The 19,776-nt window shown below is 44.3% G+C and overlaps 2 protein-coding genes across 2 annotated transcripts in view; both read right to left on the reverse strand.

Moving 5' to 3' along the window:
* The window catches only part of SNCA (synuclein alpha), a 104,620-nt gene that overhangs the window by 62,993 nt on the left and 21,851 nt on the right, over positions 1-19,776 (reverse strand). Inside the window, exon 4 of the mRNA XM_084627400.1 lies at positions 19,229-19,374. Coding sequence (XP_084483526.1) covers positions 19,229-19,374 — 146 coding nt within the window. The remainder of the gene's footprint in view (positions 1-19,228; positions 19,375-19,776) is intronic.
* On the reverse strand, positions 15,078-17,081 carry LOC311519193 (uncharacterized protein). The gene is made up of 2 exons (XM_084625479.1): positions 16,290-17,081; positions 15,078-15,701 (listed from the first exon to the last, which is right to left on the reverse strand). Exons 1-2 carry the CDS (start codon positions 16,867-16,869, stop codon positions 15,550-15,552), a joined length of 732 nt encoding a protein of 243 aa, XP_084481605.1. The 5' UTR covers positions 16,870-17,081; the 3' UTR covers positions 15,078-15,549.

The following is a 19,776-nucleotide window of genomic DNA, read 5'->3' on the forward strand; positions in this document are numbered from 1 at the left end:
ACTCATCTAATCTACTCATAAGGAAGGATTTATTTTTTCACAAATTATACTTACTTTGCCATGGGGAATGATTTCTACCTCATTTTATAACTATATAATCACACTGGGCAAGATTGTCACCCATCTCATACACCTGGGGAATTAGTGGGCATATAGTGTCCCCTTACTCACCGGCACGGGCTACCTCTATTACAGATCACAGCTCAGAGAAGAAAGCATCTTCTGCAGGTCCTGTTGTCCCCATCATAGACAGGTGTGGAAGGAGTGAGCAAGGAATGGGTGGAACCTTGGTCTCTGCCCTGCCCTACTCTACCCTATCAGCACAGTGGCCAACACAGCTGTGCTGCTGTAGAGGAGCCCTTGAGCTAATGAAGATTGCTTCCCTCCTGAAGCAAAGGAAGGGGAGGATTAGACACCAAATTCACACTGAGTCAATCCCTGATCTGCTTCTGGTGGCAGCCCAACTTTGGGCTGCTTCTTAGGGCTGGGGTTAATCCACCATTTTAGCACACTGCTATTAAAATATCTAATGCTGTAGAAGGGGTTCTGCATTAACTGAGTCTGCTATATCAGCTCATTTTGGGCTTAATCCTGACTATTCCAGCCCTGATCCAGCCAAGCACTTGAGCAGTTCTCTTTAAGTTAAGCACATCCTTACGCATTTGGATCAGAGTCGGAGTGCTCCGTCACTTTCACGATCAAGGCCTAAAGAAAACAGCATTGCTGGCTGGGTTTCATTTGGAGTTTCTTACAGATATCCATTTTCAGTGAACTAATGACCCATTTTGATAATTGCATCCAACTGCTCAAAAGGTAACATTTTAGATTAGAGAGCCAAAAACATAAAAAGGTTTCAGATGTCTGTTCTCAGATGGTAAAATTTGATGTGTTTGTGATGTAGTCCACTTAGTTTTCCTCAATAATGAATTGTGACTCCCTGGACATATTCTGGGAGCTTTTGACATTCACATTTTGTAAGAAATATTGGAGGGAGGGAAACCCCAACCTACTAGGTACCCTGTCACAAACCAGTTTACTCTCTTTTGTTTAGGTGTCAATTAAAGGCCCAGATAGAATACAGCTGCAAGCACTGCAGGCAGTTTGCACAGATAGTTCAGTGGTAGCCTTTTATACAGATGACAGGGCACCAGAATTGCTTTGCTCTTCACCTGGATGCCGCTGGCTTTTTATAACACTTAGTTGTAATCATGAGAAACGTGTGCTTTTTATTTATGAATACAAAGATTTATTTCGAGCTCTCATGAGATCTCCGATTGAAACAGGCGTGTTTTATAACATTAACTATGTTTGAAGAGTGGTTATACAAATCCCTAAATAAACTTCATTGTCAAATCTATCCTAATGAATCAACTGTTAAAATTCTTATTTTCCCCTGTTTAAATTTGTAGTGAATTTAATTCTCAGGAATGATGTTTGACTGATATATCTGAAAGCATGAATAATTCTATTCATCCACACAACAACTACTTCCTCTTGGTTCAGTCATGAACTAGAGAAGCCATCTGTAGAAGTGAAAAAATAATGTATTCTCAATACTCTCTCTTTGTCCATTCAATCCAAGGTCTCTGCTTAGACGGTCTCGAACGTTATATTGCCATCATCACAGGGGAGCTGGAACAATTTGTATTGTGGGGGTGCTGAGAGCCATTGAACCAAACTGTAAACCCTCGATATGATGGGAATCACTTCAAGCCGGGGGGTGCCAATGGACCCCGATTCTCCATTGCATATCTATTCAGCAGACCACATCCCATTGAAGTGCTTTGCTGAATGGGGATGGATGGAATCAAGCATGTTTCACCGCTTCTCTGAAATGGTACCTCAGTGCCCAGCAAAATTTTCATCACTTTCAACAAAAAGTACCAGCTAGGATACTCATTTTTATTATGTGGAGACCTATCTACTAGGATCTGGACAATAAGCAGCAACTAACTTCACATATCTTCAGAGGGTAACAACTTTCAGTCATTACCAACCTGCGTCCCATGTAAACTGCTGTCCTAGTAAGTGGCGTGTGAATCAGGGTTAAATGTCAGATCTTAAGGGCACTTACTTTAATACGCATTTTTGGTCATATGAGGTCAGCAAGATGGGCAAAGAGGCTCTGACACAATACGTAAGAGGCAGGAGAAACTAAGGACGGTGCTATTGTAACTGATGAGGCTTGTAAACCTACCCCCAGCACTCAGGACAGACAATAATACAAGTAAGTTTGCACAACCCCTGTAGGTTATAAACAATTATTTCCCATGGGAGGCAGTTGTTCAAGAATCCATTTGTGCAACAGTGGGAAGGGATAGGAATAGCTGGCATGAATATGAATCATCCCTGAATGAACTTGAACACATTCACCCTCTTAGCAAGCAGCATCCCCCTGCATATTTAATATAGGTTTTGCGACTGTATTTAGATCATGAAAAATACATGCCCACACACGGTCACAGACAGATACACAGGAAAGAGTGGGACACTGAAAAAGAACTGGTGCCACATTAACTGAAAAGATTTATATAACACACCCTAAGTATGACTAGAATTAGAGGAGACAAATGTATCAGCCTCTAATGTGCTGGGGGAAAATTAAGTTAACTGGAAAGGGTATTAAAGATTAAATGTACAGGAGTGAGGAGAGGAAGCCAGAGGAAAGAATGGGTGAGTGAGAAAAAGCACAGGACGCTAAATAAAGAGTATGGAAACTAAAAAATTAAAATAAATCAATGGATCAAATGATAGTCAAACTCCAGAGAGGCAGGAGAGTACCTGGGGAAGGGGATGACGTAAGAAGCTAGAAAGTGAGAGAATTAGACCAGAAGAAAAATAGCGACAGCCACCTATTCAATCTGAGGTGTTTATATGGCCTCCTGTTACCAGGGCATCTGAGCACCTCACAATCTTCAATGTGTTTATCCTTACAACATCCCTTTGAGATAGGGCAGTGCTTATATCCCCATTTTACAGATGGGGAACCAAAGCACAGAGAGACTAAGTGACTTGCCCAAGGCCACACTGAAATAATGTGGCTGAGCCAGGACTTCAACCCAGGACTCTCAAGTCCCAGGCTACCTCCTTGGACCAACCTTCCTTTCTGTTCTTTACTTAAATTGTAAGCTCTTTAAGGAAGGGCTGACTTTTTGTTGCATGTTTGTGCAGCACCTAAAACAATGCAGCTGGGACTCCTAGAATAGAGAAAATAGAATGAAGCCACTCAAAAGCCACTCCACCGACTTTTATAGTTTATGGCCGGTGGTATCCAAAGCCGTAAATAGATCTAAAAACTTCAGCATGTTTTCCAGTATCTTCAATCAGCAGGAGATGAACCAGTGTAATCTGTGTCATCGCCGTGCCAGACTCAGGTCCATTCCAAAATTAACAAAGTCCAAGTGAATTCCAAGGCATATGGTTACTGCGAGAGTTATCTTGCCAAACCTTAATAATAATTATAAACTGCTATGGAAGATTACATTGGGGTCAATAATCGAAGAGAATGTCCACATCAAATCATGGCTTTCTGGACAGAGGCTAATCATGAGCTTTAAAACTATTCATAGAATCATAGAATATCAGGGTTGGAAGGGACCTCAGGAGGTCATCTAGTCCAACCCCCTGCTCAAAGCAGGACCAATCCCCAATTAAATCATCCCAGCCAGGGCTTTGTCAAGCCTGACCTTAAAAACTTCTAAGGAAGGAGATTCCACCACCTCCTTAGGTAATGCATTCCAGTGTTTCACCACCCTCCTAGTGAAAAAGTTTTTCCTAATATCCAACCTAAACCTCCCCCACTGCAACTTGAGACCATTACTCCTTGTCCTGTCCTCTTCTACCACTGAGAATAGTCTAGAACCATCCTCTCTGGAACCACCTCTCAGGTAGTTGAAAGCAGCTATCAAATCCCCCCTCATTCTTCTCTTCTGCAGACTAAACAATCCCAGTTCCCTCAGGCTCTCCTCATAAGTCATGTGTTCCAGACCCCTAATCATTTTTGTTGCCCTTCGCTGGACTCTCTCCAATTTATCCACATCCTTCTTGTAGTGTGGGGCCCAAAACTGGACACAGTACTCTAGATGAGGCCTCACCAATGTCGAATAGAGGGGAACGATCACATCCCTCGATCTGCTCGCTATGCCCCTACTTATACATCCCAAAATGCCATTGGCCTTCTTGGCAACAAGGGCACACTGCTGACTCATATTCAGCTTCTCGTCCACTGTCACCCCTAGGTCCTTTTCCTAGAACTGCTGCCTAGCCATTCGGTCCCTAGTTTGTAGCTGTGCATTGGGTTCTTCCGTCCTAAGTGCAGGACCCTGCACTTATCCTTATTGAACCTCATCAGATTTCTTTTGGCCCAATCCTCCAATTTGTATAGGTCCCTCTGTATCCTATCCCTGCCCTCCAGCTTATCTACCACTCCTCCTAGTTTAGTATCATCCGCAAATTTGCTGAGAGTGCAATCCACACCATCCTCCAGATCATTTATGAAGATATTGAACAAAACCGGCCCCCGGGACCGACCCCTGGGGCACTCCACTTGACACCGGCTGCTAGACATGGAACTAGACATGGAGCCATTGATCACTACCCATTGAGCCCCACAATCTAGTCAACTTTCTACCACCTTATAGTGCATTCATCCAGCCCATACTTCTTTAACTTGCTGACAAGAATACTGTGGGAGACCATGTCAAAAGCTTTGCTAAAGTCAAGAAACAATACATCCACTGCTTTCCCTTCATCCACAGAACCAGTAATCTCATCATAGAAGGCAATTAGATTAGTCAGGCATGACCTTCCCTTGGTGAATCCATGCTGACTGTTCCTGATCACTTTCCTCTCATGTAAGTGCTTCAGGATTGATTCTCTGAGGATCTGCTCCATGATTTTTCCAGGGACTGAGGTGAGGCTGACTGGCCTGTAGTTCCCAGGATCCTCCTTCTTCCCTTTTTTAAAGATTGGCACTACATTAGCCTTTTTCCAGTCATCTGGGACTTCCCCCGTACGCCACGAGTTTTCAAAGATAATGGCCAATGGCTCTGCAATCACAGCCGCCAATTCCTTTAGCACTCTCGGATGCAACTCGTCCAGCCCCATGGACTTGTGCACGTCCAGCTTTTCTAAATAGTCCCTAACCACCTCTTTCTCCACAGAGGGCAGGCCATCTACTCCCCATGTTGTGATGCCCAGCGCAGCAGTCTGGGAGCTGACCTTGTTAGTGAAGACAGAGGCAAAAAAAGCATTGAGTACATTAGCTTTTTCCACATCCTCTGTCACTAGGTTGCCTCCCTCATTCAGTAAGGGGCCCACACTTTCCTTGGCTTTCTTCTTGTTGCCAACATACCTGAAGAAACCCTTCTTGTTACTCTTGACATCTCTTGCTAGCTGCAGCTCCAGGTGTGATTTGGCCCTCCTGATTTCATTCCTACATGCCCGAGCAATATTTTTATACTCTTCCCTGGTCATATGTCCAACCTTCCACTTCTTGTAAGCTTCTTTTTTATGTTTAAGATCTGCTAGGATTTCACCGTTAAGCCAAGCTGGTCGCCTGCCATATTTACTATTCTTTCGACTCATCGGGATGGTTTGTCCCTGTAACCTCAACAGGGATTCCTTGAAATACAGCCAGCTCTCCTGGACTCCTTTCCCCTTCATGTTAGTCCCCCAGGGGATCCTACCCATCCATTCCCTGAGGGAGTCAAAGTCTGCTTTCCTGAAGTCCAGGGTCCGTATCATGCTGCTTACCTTTCTTCCCTGTGTCAGGATCCTGAACTCAACCAACTCATGGTCACTGCCCTCCTTAAGGAAAGCACTGACAATCTCCTCCATGAAGGGACCAATCCTTTCCCACTGTCCATCATCATATGGACAGATTGTGCCACAAAACCCTCCTACCACTTCCTGAGCAACACCGGCTGAAACCCAAGCAGAGAAGACCTAGCATTTGCCCTATCCAGATGCTGTCCTGCCTCCCTGGGTGGAGACGCTTTTACAGGTACCTCAGTAAAACATCGTTGCCGGCAATATAGTATGTAGGGTGGGGACAGCCATCTAAAACCAAAGAACTTCATTTGCATTTTAACCAATCTATCAAGTCACTTCTCAAAAGAAATTTGAATGGTATTTCTCATGTTTTCCTTCTCATGGGATTCAAAGTCGGGAGGTTTCTCCTGCTATCTCTTTTACCAGGAGACAGTAAATTACATTTTGTCTTTTAAAACAATTCTAACTACCAACAAGATACCAGGTGTGGGGTTTGGTAATTGAACAGAATTCTGACATGCTCCTGGCTTCCTCCTTTCTTGAAGACTATGGACCACACCACCATCCTACCTGTCACTCAGGACAGTAACCTGGGCATCATCTTCAACTTGGACCTCTCTCTAGGCCCTCACATCTCAGCTATAAGTGAATCTTGCTGATTTTTTCTGCATAACCTTTCAGGATATGGTCTTTCTTATTCATCCGAACAGCTAAAACTTGTGTCCAGACTCTCATCATCTCACATCTCGATTACCGCTACATCCTTCTCTCTGGCCTTGACAAATGCCATCTTGCCCCACCCATATCCGTTCAGAGTATAACTGCAAAGATCACCTCAGCACCTGGTTTTCTGACCACATCACACCTCTCTTGTCATCTCTCGACTGGCTCCCCCTTCTCTATTGCATCCAACATAAGCTGCTTGGTTTTGCTTTTAAAGGCCCTTGACAGTCTATTCCCCCCATGCCTATTATTCCTCATTCAGTACTGAAAGGTTGATTCCTGCCTTTTACTAGCCCACAATGCTAGCCTTCATTGCTCACTTGTTAAACAAGTGCCATTCTGCTTTCTCCCATGCTGCTCCGTAAAGCCACTTCACTGTTCTCCTTCAAACTCTCTTTGCCATGACTCCTACAAAAATCTTGAAAATCCTACCAAGCTGACCAATATTGTTCCCTTGCACTCCCGCAACTGTTTGTATCCATCTGTTGTTACTTAGATTGTAAGTAACAACAGGCAAATAGAAAAGGAGTACTTGTGGCACCTTAGAGACTAACCAATTTATTTGAGCATGAGCTTTCGTGAGCTCATGCTCAAATAAATTGGTTAGTCTCTAAGGTGCTACAAGTACTCCTTTTCTTTTTGCGAATACAGACTAACACGGCTGTTACTCCGAAACCTGTCAACAGGCAAATAATGTCTTTTGTTCTGTGTTTGGTCAGTGCTTACCACAATGGGTTCGTTCCTGGTCCATGACAAGAACTCCTAAGCCAAGTGATGATACTTGGGCTTAACTCTTCTACGCCTGGCTCCTTGTGTCAGTTGTGCGTGTCCTCACCAGGAGCACTTTTATTGACCATACTGTCAGTGGGGGGCATGGTGGGACAGCCCCTGAAAGCCAGTGACAGTCGATATAAGCAATGCAGAGTGTACCCTGACATTGTGTCGACCTAACTACATCGACCTTGACTCTATACCACTCGTGGAGGTGGAGTTACTAAGTTGGCACAGCGGAGCAGTTACATCAGATGGAGTGAAATTTAAGTGTAGACTCTTCTGGGGAGGGAGGGATAGCTCAGTGGTTTGAGCATTGGCCTGCTAAACCCAGGGTTGTGAGTTCAATCCTTGAGGGAGCCATTTAGGGATCTGGGGCAAAAATTGGGGATTGGTCCTGCTTTGAGCAGTGGGTTGGACTAGATGACCTCCTGAGGTCCCTTCCAACCCTGATATTCTATGATCATAGTTAGGTCAATGTAAGCAGCCTTGTATAGACTTAACTATGTAGTGTAGACTAGACCTAACTGCTCCCATTTTACTCAGTGGGTGTTTCATCACTCGCTTCATTACAAGCAGAGTTAGGCCAATTCTGAGCACTGGAGAAATTCCCACCTCATATTTTCTACTTATATTTAGGAGACATCGAATTACCACTGAAATCAATGGGCATCACTCCACTGATCTCAATGGGCTTCTGAACAGGGCATAAATGAGTAATTTCTATTCCATGTAGTGTTGAGGAGAACTACAGTAGAACCTCAGAGTTATGAAAACCTCGGGAATGGAGGTTGTTCGTAACTCGGAAATGTTTGTTACACTGAACAAAATGTTATTGTGGTTCTTTCAAAAGTTTACAACTGAACATTAACTTAATACAGCTTTGAAAGTTTACTATGCAGAAGAAAAATGGTGCTTTCCCTTTGTTTTTAGTAGTTTACATTTAACACTGACTGTACTTGCTTTTGGGGTGGGGGCTGTCTCTGCCACTGCCTGATTGTGTACTTCCGGTTCCAAACGAGGTGTGTGGTTGACTAGTGAGTTCATAACCCTGTGTTTGTAACTCTGGGGTTCTACTGTAGTGCTAATATATACACAGGGATTTTGTTTTGTTTTTTAAAAATTAGACATTTCAAATTTTGAGGCAGTTTCCCCAAGATAATAACTTTACTGTAGGTCAAATTTTGAGCCTAAACTACTTGACATTGTCAGCAGAAGTGAATGTGTGGAAGACTTTGCTGATCGGGTTTTGGCATTTTCTATCCATTTTAAATGAGATTAAAATCATCCTGTGTACCCTTAGTTATCGTTTCTTCCAGCTACAGGAGTGCTAGTTAGTGCATTTGAAGGAATACCCCAAAGCCCTAGTCCACATTACGGGGTGATGAAATCTTTAAAGATGATGCATCACCCAGTTTTTTAAAGTGTGTGTTTAACAGAAAGAAGAAAGAAAAAGAAAAAGAAACATTTAATCAATGAAAAATTAAGCCTGAGCCATTTAAGCGATGCTGATGCCTAATGCCCATTCAAATTAGAATTCAGCCCAAGTGTACAAATAGTAAGTGCATGGACCTCACTCTGGCGCCGGTTGGCTGAATTCGAATTAGAGTTGTTCTGGTCTCACCAACCTTAAAAGGAACATTCCACACATAAGAGTCTCTTGAGGTACTTGAGCCACAACTTCTTATTGGGCACAATGCCTCCCAGAGCTCCTCTACACACCAGGGGATCAAAGATCCGTGTGGAGAGTCATTTGATCAAGGTAACCCCAAGAAGAGAGGTAGGGACTGGTAAAAGTCAGCAGGTGTATGGGAAAAGCTGGTTGACCGTGAGAAGTAGCAAAAAGAGGCAGCTGAATTACAGTCGCTTTTATGTTGTGTTCTTCAGCTGGCCTAACTGGCCCTCTTTCACTGAACAGCCATTGCGGAACAATGATTAAACTCTTCTGAAGAATCTAGCGAATGACCAGGACCGGCTCCAGGCACCAGCGAAGCAAGCACATGCTTGAGGCTGCACATTTCCAGGGGCGGCCTTCCGGCCATCCTTTTTTCTCGGGGCAGTTGCGCTCTCGGAGGTGTGCCACTTAGACGGGGCGAGGGGAAGGGGAAGCCCCAGCCCCGGGATGCTGAGTTGCCAGGGCCCAGCTGCTACCTGGGGAGGAGAGGGTGAGTCCTGCCGGGAAGCAGGGGCTGCACCACCTCCTCTGCACACTGGCTGCTGCACTGCCTTGTGCCACCCCTTATTTCGGGGCTTCTCTGTGCGGCCAGGCGGGAGAGAAGGGAAAGCCCCTGCAGGCGCCGTGAGAAGGTGACATCACTCCCTCCACTTCCCGCGCCGCCTGCGAGCCCCAGCCCCACCTGAGCTTGGGGCGGCAAAAAACCAAGAGCCGGCCCTGAGAATGATGGCCATATTATATCAAGAGGGAAAAAGGAAAGGGAACTTGCAAAATTCCTACTGTTTTTATGCTTTTGTATTCATTTTCATGTGCAAAATACACTAATAAGGGTTTTTAGTTGAATGAGGTTTCCTGTAGAAAAGAATTATTTAACATCATAGTCAACAAAATCCTCACATAACAGGTTTTTTCCGCAGTGAAAGCACGGTAATTACACTGATGAACTATATCACCCAGCCTCACATACTGTATTTATATACTCACAAGCACAATTCAGCCTGCCACTTTAGAGTCCCTGTGGAAACTGGAAAGCCTTTTTTGTTCCACTGTAGGATTTACAAGAGATCAGATATATAAAACTAAAGACCTTAAGGAGAAGGCGTGCAAGTCTATTTCATAACACAATAAGCTCTTCAAGGCAGGGACCAGGTCTAAACATATGTTTACACTGCGCCTAGCACGAGTCTTGATCTTGAATAGGGCCTTTGGATGCGATCACAACATAAAGAATCATCACTATCTTTACTAGAATTAAAATGCACCCCGAGATTTGTTTATGAGCTGTAACAAAAGCTAAATCCAGGTGAGTTAAAAACCACAACTTTAGTGTGTCCTTTCCATGGTACTCCTTCTTTAACTCTCCTTGATGCTAATGGAAGCTACACGTGGTGTGACTGAAGCAAACAGACACCCAAGGGATTTAGTGGCTAGCTCTCTATACACGGGGAAAGCATATTCTCTTACTGTAAATATAATTATCTTATTTTCTCCATTTTTCTCCTTGATCATTACGAGATTAAGCGTTATTACCAAACATGACTCATACAGTAGACAGATGGGGGAACCAAACAAAAGTTGAAGCCAAACATAGAACCTAGTAACTCAGCATCTCGATTTCTCATTCTCATTTTACACAAGTAATATGTGTTATAGATGATATACACGTGGATGGTAATAGGCAATGATTATAAGCAACTACTGACTCTTTTGGCTGTATAACTATTTATAGGAATTGATTAACCATTTATTAAAACATTTTCCAAAAATTTTCTAACCCTTTAAAATTATTTATGAACTTTATATTAAGTGTGACACTTCTTCCTTTGCTATTCACAAGTAAATTCCTCCAAAATCATAAAACCCATAGGCAGCACTGAAACTGCCAATGAACAAATCAGCCCTGTAAACCAGTTTAATTTGTCACTAAACCACTTCTCAGTCAAGGTCTGCCTGCATCTATAGTGTTGTTAGAATTTGGGCTGACAGTTCATGGTAACAGAAGCCTTCCAGTCCGGTCTCCAGTTAGATCACTAACAGTATTTCTCATGTTTCCAGGCCATGTAGAATGATACACAGCCAATATTTAACTTCTTAGAGGAAGTATTAAAGATTAATATTAGGCACCTTCAGATGGATGTAGCCCACACAGAAAGCATTTCTCCAAGCAGCTGATCAGAGTTTCTATACCACAAGTAGTTTTGCAGCTACCTATGAACAATACATTCTGCTACACCTGTGATTCCTCTCCCTAACAAGGAATTTGAAAGGCACAACTAAGCTGCTATTTGCTCTTGAGAATAATGCCAGCGATCACTTAGCTAGTGAAACGGTTAATCCGTGATATAATCCTTCACAAGTGCTAGTGTAAATCTTGAGGGAATCAAGTCCAAACAGTTCAGGTAAGAGGGACCTGGTAATGCAGAGATATTTCATTTCTATCCTGCTTTATACTTCAAGATCATCAAATGAAAACCCCTTCCTAACCTCAAAAAGCAGTCACATGAAACGGATATTAGTGTCTAGCGGTTTTGACAGTCCTGCAGCCAAGTATTTATAGAGAGCTGATCGCAACCATCTCAGATGCCCTGATCCTGCAATTGAAAGTGCGTGGGCAGAGTGCCGTGCCCACATGGGGTCCCTCCAAACCTATATCAGTTTGCTCACATGCGGTCATCTGCAGAATCCGGGCCTAATCGCTTAGGCAACATGAACTGGGAGACACAATTTATCAAAAAGTTGGAAGCAAACTCAGAAGGTGACACCACACTAGCAAACATCCTGGATTTGTGTGCAAAGGAAACCCCAGCTCATTACCCTCTTTCTGTCCAATTCCAATTAATATGGTTTAATTTCTAGCTTTACAAAATGAGAAATGTCGTGAGAACAGTATGCAAGCTCAAACCTTGCACACAGGGATATTAGATCATTTGTTTTGTAACATCCCCGATTATTAGTCATCCATGAGGGGGGAAGCTTGGGACACAAAGGCACAGACTTCTAACAATTGAGCTAAAGGAGTTAGTTTACTAGTAAGAGTAGAAGGTTCTTACTCGCTATGGACCGGGCACCAAACACAGGTTATGAACTATTTAACTGACACAGAACATTTTATATATATATATACACACACACACGCTACTTAAAGTTACATCCAAATGTCCATTGTACACTCCAATTTCATATGCTCAGACACGTGCTATTTGAAAAATACTCAGTTTTAGCCGAAATGTTCCATTCTTGGCCTCAGCCCAAATGTGAACTTAACTGGCAAATTTGAGCAAAATCCATTCACTCATTTTTGTATTATACAGAAGAGAAGCCCCCACCCCACCTTGCTATAAAAAGAATTTAAACGGTTGTAACTCTGTAACAATAAGGCAGAAATTCTCAAAGCTACCTAAGGGTATGTCTACACTACGAAATTAGGTCAAATTTATAGAAGTCGTTTTTTTAGAAATCGGTTTTATATATTCGAGTGTGTGTCCCCCCACAGAAAATGCTCTAAGTGCATTAAGTGAATTAACTCGGCGGAGCACTTCCACAGTACCGAGGCTAGAGTCAACTTCCGGAGTGTTGCACTGTGGGTAGCTATCCCACAGTTCCCACAGTCTCCACTGCCCATTGGAATTCTGGGTTGAGATCCCAATGCCTGATGGGGCTAAAACATTGCTGTGGGTGGTTCTGGGTACATATCGTCAGGCCCCCGTTCCCTCCCTCCCTCCGTGAAAGCAAGGGCAGACAATGGTTTCGCGTCTTTTTTCCTGAGTTACCTGTGCAGACGCCATACCACGGCAAGCATGGAGCCTGCTCAGCTCACTGTCACCATATGTCTCCTGGGTGCTGGCAGATGCGGTACTGCATTGCTACACAGTAGCAGCAACCCATTGCCTTATGGCAGCAGACGGTGCAATAAGACTGGTAGCCGTCATCATCATGTCCGAGGTGCTCCTGGCCGCGTCGGCCGGGAGCGCCTGGGCAGACACAGGCGCAGGGACTAAATTTGGAGTGACTTGATCAAGTCATTCTCTTTAATCCTGCAGTCAGTCCTATTGAACTGTCTTATGGTGAGCAGGCAGGTGATACGGATTGCTAGCAGTCCTACTTTACCATCTTCTGCCGGGCAGGCCGGCAATATGGATTGCTAGCAGTGGTACTGTACCATCTTCTGCCAGGCAGGCAAGATATGAGGATGGCTAGCAGTTGTATTGTACCATCTTCTGCCGAGCAGCCCTGAGATGTGAATGGCATGCAGTCCTTCTGCACTGTCTGCTGCCAGCCAAAGATGTAAAAGATAGATGGAGTGTATCAAAACAAGAAATAGACCAGATTTGTTTTGTACTCATTTGCTTCCCCCTCTCCCCCGTCTAGGGGACTCATTCCTCTAGGTCACACTGCAGTCATTCACAGGGAAGGTGCAGTGAGGTAAATCTAGCCATGTATCAATCAGAGGCCAGACTAACCTCCTTGTTCCAATAAGAACGATAACTTAGGTGCACCATTTCTTATTGGAACCCTCTGTGAAGTCCTGCCTGAAATACTCCTTGAGTAAAGCCACCCCCTTTGTTGATTTTAGCTCCCTGAAGCCAACCCTGTAAGCCGTGTCGTCAGTCGCCCCTCCCTCCGTCAGAGCAACGGCAGACAATCGTTCCACGCCTTTTTTCTGTGCGGACGCCATACCAAGGCAAGCATGGAGGCCGCTCAGCTCACTTTGGCATTTAGGAGCACATTAAACACCACACGCATTATCCAGCAGTATATGCAGCACCAGAACCTGGCAGAGCGATACCAGGCAAGGAGGCGACGTCAACGCGGTCACGTGAGTGATCCGGACATGGACATAGATTTCTCTGAAAGCATGGGCCCTGCCAATGCATGCATCATGGTGCTAATGGGGCAGGTTCATGCTGTGGAACGCCAATTCTGGGCTCAGGAAACAAGCACAGACTGGTGGGACTGCATAGTGTTGCAGGTCTGGGACGATTCCCAGTGGCTGTGAAACTTTTGCATGTGTAAGGGCACTTTCATGGAACTTTGTGACTTGCTTTCCCCTGCCCTGAAGTACATGAATACCAAGATGAGAGCAGCCCTCACAGTTGAGAAGCGAGTGGCGATAGCCCTGTGGAAGCTTGCAACGCCAGACAGCTACCGGTCAGTTGGGAATCAATTTGGAGTGGGCAAATCTACTGTGGGGGTTGCTGTGATGCAAGTAGCCCACGCAATCAAAGATCTGCTGATATCAAGGGTAGTGACCCTGGGAAATGTGCAGGTCATAGTGGATGGCTTTGCTGCAATGGGATTCCCTATCTGTGGTGGGGCCATAGACGGAACCCATATCCCTATCTTGGCACCGGAGCACCAAGCCACCGAGTACATAAACCGCAAGGGGTACTTTTCAATAGTGCTGCAAGCTCTGGTGGATCACAAGGGACGTTTCACCAACATCAACGTGGGATGCCTGGGAAAGGTACATGACGCTCACATCTTCAGGAACTCTGGTCTGTTTCAAAAGCTGCAGGAAGGGACTTTATTCCCAGACCAGAAAATAACCGTTGGGGATGTTGAAATACCTATAGTTATCCTTGGGGACCCAGCCTACCCCTTAATGTCATGGCTCATGAAGCCGTACACAGGCAGCCTTGACAGTAGTCAGGAGCTGTTCAACTACAGGTTGAGCAAGTGCAGAATGGTGGTAGAATGTGCATTTGGATGTTTAAAGGCGCGCTGGCGCAGTTTACTGACTCACTTAGACCTCAGCGAAACCAATATTCCCACTGTTATTACTGCTTGCTGTGTGCTCCACAATATCTGTGAGAGTAAGGGGGAGACGTTTATGGCGGGGTGGGAGGTTGAGGCAAATCGCCTGGCTGCTGGTTACGCGCAGCCAGACACCAGGGCGGTTAGAAGAGCACAGGAGGGTGCGGTACGCATCAGAGAAGCTTTGAAAACCAGTTTCATGACTGGCCAGGCTACGGTATGAAAGTTCTGTTTGTTTCTCCTTGATGAAACCCCCCGCCCCTTGGTTCACTCTACTTTCCTGTAAGCTAACCACCCTCCCTTCCTCCCTTCGATCACCGCTTGCAGAGGCAATAAAGTCATTGTTGCTTCACGTTCATGCATTCTTTATTCATTCGTCACACAAATAGGGGGACAACTACCAAGGTAGCCCAGGAGGGGTGGTGAAGGAGGGAAGGAAAATGCCACACAGCACTTTAAGCACAGCACTTTAAAAGTTTACAACTTTAAAATTTATTGAATGACAGCTTTCTTTTTTTTTGGGCAATCCTCTGTGATGGAGTGGCTGGTTGGCCGGTGGCCCCCCCACCGCGTTCTTGGGCGTCTGGGTGTGGAGGCTATGGAACTTGGGGAGGAGGGTGGTTGGTTACACAGGGGCTGTAGTGGCAGTCTGTGCTCCAGCTGCCTTTGCTGCAGCTCAACCATACACTGGAGCATACTGGTTTGGTCCGCCAGCAGCCTCAGCATTGAATCCTGCCTCCTCTCATCACGCTGCCGCCACATTTGAGCTTCAACTCTGTCTTCAGCCCGCCACTTACTCTCTTCAGCCCGCCACCTCTCCTCCCGGTCATTTTGCGCTTTCCTGCACTCTGACATTATTTGCCTCCACACATTCGTCTGTGCTCTGTCAGTGTGGGAGGACAGCATGAGCTCAGAGAACATTTCATCACGAGTGCGTTTTTTCTTCTTCTAATGTTCACTTGCCTCTGGGAAGGAGAAGATCCTGTGATCATTGAAACACATGCAGCTGGTTGGGAAAAAAAAAGGGACAGCGGTATTTAAAAAGACACATTTTATAAAACAATGGCTACAGTCTTTCAGGGTAAACCTTGCTGTTAACATTACATACATAGCACATGTGCTTTCGTTACAAGGTCGCATTTTGCCTCCCCCCACCATGTGGCTACCCCCTCAACACTCCCCTCTCCCCGTGGCTAATAGCGGGGAACATTTCTGTTTAGCCACAGGCAACCAGCCCAGCAGGAACGGGCTCCTCTGAGTGTCCCCTGAAGAAAAGCACCCTATTTCAACCAGGTGACCATGAATGATATCTCACTCTCCTGAGGATAACACAGAGAGATAAAGAACGGATGTTGTTTGAACGCCAGCAAACATACACTGCAATGCTTTGTTGTACAATGATTCCCGAGTACGTGTTACTGGCCTGGAGTGGTAAAGTGTCCTGCCATGAAGGACGCAATAAGGCTGCCCTCCCCAGAAGCCTTTTGCAAAGGTTTTGGGAGTACATCCAGGAGAGCTGCGAATGCCACGGCAAATTAATCCTTTCACATGCTTGCTTTTAAACCATGTATAGTATTTTAAAAGGTACACTCACCAGAGGTCCCTTCTCTGCCTGCCGGGTCCAGGAGGCAGCCTTGGGTCGGTTCGGGGGGTACTGGCTCCAGGTCCAGGGTGAGAAACAGTTCCTGGCTGTCGGGAAAACCGGTTTCTCCGCTTGCTTGCTGTGAGCTATCTACAACCTCCTCCTCCTCATCTTCTTCGTCCCCAAAACCTGCTTCTGTGTTGCCTCCATCTCCATTGAAGGAGTCAAACAACACGGCTGGGGTAGTGGTGGCTGAACCCCCTAAAATGGCATGCAGCTCATCATAGAAGTGGCATGTTTGGGGCTCTGACCCGGAGCGGCCGTTTGCCTCTCTGGTTTTCTGGTAGGCTTGCCTCAGCTCCTTAAGTTTCACGCGGCACTGCTTCGGATCCCTGTTATGGCCTCTGTCCTTCATGCCCTGGGAGATTTTGACAAAGGTTTTGGCATTTCGAAAACTGGAACGGAGTTCTGATAGCACGGATTCCTCTCCCCATACAGCGATCAGATCCTGTACCTCCCATTCAGTCCATGCTGGAGCTCTTTTGCGATTCTGGGACTCCATCATGGTCACCTGTGCTGATGAGCTCTGCATGGTCACCTGCAGCTTGCCACACTGGCCAAACAGGAAATGAGATTCAAAAGTTCGCAGTTCTTTTCCTGTCTACCTGGCCAGTGCATCTGAATTGAGAGTGCTGTCCAGAGCGGTCACAATGGAGCACTCTGGGATAGCTCCCAGAGGCCAATACCATCGAATTGTGTCCACAGTACCCCAAATTCAACCCGGCAAGGCCGATTTAAGCGCTAATCCACTTGTCAGGGGTGGAGTCCGGAAATCGATTTTAAGAGCCCTTTAAGTCAAAATAAAGGGCTTCATCGTGTGGACTGGTGTAGGTTTACATCGATTTAACGTGCTAAATTCAACCTAAAGTCCTAGTGTAGACCAGGGCTAAGAGTTTTGAATGCTAATGAGGTGGTTGGCCAAAGAAGCCCAGAGGGCTTTGACAACCTCAGCCTAAATAAATAGGAATGAATAACTAATGACAGTGTAAGAAATAGAAAAATTGGTTCTCACATCCAAAAGTACAAAATCTCAACTATGCTTAGACTGTATTATGCTATTTATAGGATTGTGGAATAATACAAATATACACTACAGATGTTCTTTGGTTCTATGGATGGGATTTTATTCTGTTATTGCTCATGAGTTTCATAGCTATATACATTTTTCACTATGCAAAGTGGGATTAAACAGTAAAATCAGTACAGAGTAGTGCTTTTCTTAAAAAAATACAAGGAAATATAAATGTAGATTAATGTAATGTTAAGGTTATAATTTTAAAAGTCAGGAATCACAAACATTAGGAGTTGCTAAGAGTGAAATGGTAATCATATACAGTAGTAAAATTGATGCCTATGACACTGCATAGAATGCTTTCAAGTTCCAAGAGCTACTCAACAGCAAAGAATGCAATTCTCTCTGTAAAGCCACTGCAGAGATACAACAAAACTTAGCAGAAAATAAGGGTGTGGGCTCTATAACTTTTCACTCATCTCATCTCCTGACAGTTCATTACATATTTAATTTTCTAAATGCTACAAAACAGCTTGTAGAAAGCACCTGGGACACATTAAGGCAGCATTTTCTTTACATTTGAATTTAAAAGGATTAAAACATGAAAATTGCTTGAAAAAAATAACAAAACCACTAATGTGATGTTTTGAGACTAACCTACTCCTCCTATGCAACAACTGCCCACTAACAGGGTAATTCTTCTTTTTCTAAAACAATAAAGAGACTCTTTAAAGTGCATTTCTGTCTAGTAAGGATATAGAAGAGTTACTGGAGAGAATTCAATTTTAACAGCTTATCTTGCTATTAAATGGGAAAAAATTACACAGAGCAATTTATTCAGTCTAAGTGCAGCATAATACCCTACATTTAAAATCCATTCTTTTGCAAATGTTTTTTTCTTTTCATTCTCCTATTTTCCTCTCACTTTAAAAATATTTGTGCATAATACATAACACGAGTTGTTTTACTTCTGTCTTTTGGTTGTTTTTGTCCCAAGAGATCAACAAACACCATGATTGTCATTAAGAAGTCATCATTTACCAACAGTTACCACACTTTTATATCTGAGACCATACTTTTTCTCTGACGTAAGTATAGAAATATCATGACAGTGTATCAAATACCAAAATGTAGGAACTGATGGTATAGAACAACTGATAATGGCAGCCTCTGGGCTGAAACAAAAATAATGGCAATTATTTTTATACAACACGCTAGAAAGGAATCTGACCTGCAGAGGTCGGAGAAGTTCAGAGGAAGCTTTGAGTTCATCTTATTATAGGTACGGAGGTAGCAGTCTGCTGCAAAGTTTAGATTTGGATCAAAACTTTCTTAATGTTTGAGCATGCCAATGTAATTAACTGGTGAGGATATGTTACACCGCTCCTTCTGTGCCCAATCCACAGAGGATATGAGTTGGCCCTTCAACTCAAGTTGTAGCAGCTTATGCTTTTAGCTCTGGAGGTCACTTGTTCAATCCCCAAAATGGCAGCCATCCCATACAGTTCCAGCATTCTAGTTTGACCCATTAGAAGGCATTCAGGACCATCCTTAATGTACATGTTTCTGTTTTGTAGGCTGAGATTTTCAAAGGAACCAGAAAGGAGCTACAAGCTTAACTGTTGGGGTTAACAAGCTGGGGTACTGTTGAAGCTCCCAACTTCCTCAAGCCCTTTGCTTTTTCATTTCTCACTCATGTAGCAACGTAAACCTCACCACATAAATACCCTCCACAAGATCAAAAGACAGACATATACGCTTGCAGCCAGCTACCAACATCACCCAGGTCCTTTACATCAGTGGACTCACAGAGGCCCCATTGATTTGGTCACTTCCTCACCTTCAAAAAAAAAAAAAAAATCTGGTAACTAAAACAAACCTGTTTGGCCAGCTGATCCTTCTTGACTAAGCCAGTGGCTGCAGCAATCGTGCCTGCTCCTTCCACTGTCTTCTGCGCTACTGCCGTCACTCCCGTCACCACAGCTCCCCCGACGTTAGACACTTGTTCTTTGGTTTTCTCAGCCACTGTAGAAAAGCAAGAGATTAACAATACATTACAGTACTGGGAGATGAAGGTTAGTCATGGAATGAGAGGATAAAGTGGCTTATTAATACAGAAGTCAACAGCGCAGCATCAATGGACAGACAGTGAGACCATTACAATTTCTGTACGTCCCAAGTGAATCATAAGCAATGAAACATCATCATTTGATCATACAAATAGTGGTAGCACAACTAGAATTAAGGATCTATTTGTGGCTCAACTGTTGTTGCTTGGTAAGGCTTTACTGACCACATCCATTCATTCATTTAGTTATCAGGTTATACTGTGTGGGACAGAGTTTTTTAGCAGAAGGCCCTTTATTATGCCCATCTACATTTCATAACATTTACATTCAATGCAACGCAAAAACCACATTTTGATTA

This window comes from Lepidochelys olivacea, assembly GCF_965140295.1.
Source record: "Lepidochelys olivacea isolate rLepOli2 genome assembly, chromosome: 4".
Lineage (NCBI taxonomy): Eukaryota > Metazoa > Chordata > Testudines > Cheloniidae > Lepidochelys > Lepidochelys olivacea.

Excerpts from the sequence above, each read along its gene's own strand:
- LOC311519193 (XM_084625479.1), bottom strand. The coding sequence starts at position 16,869 with ATGCAGAGCTCATCAGCACAGGTGACCATGATGGAGTCCCAGAATCGC. Across the intron at positions 15,702-16,289 it reads AGGCAGAGAAGGGACCTCTG|CTGCATGTGTTTCAATGATC; the intron begins GTGAGTGTACCT and ends TTTCCCAACCAG.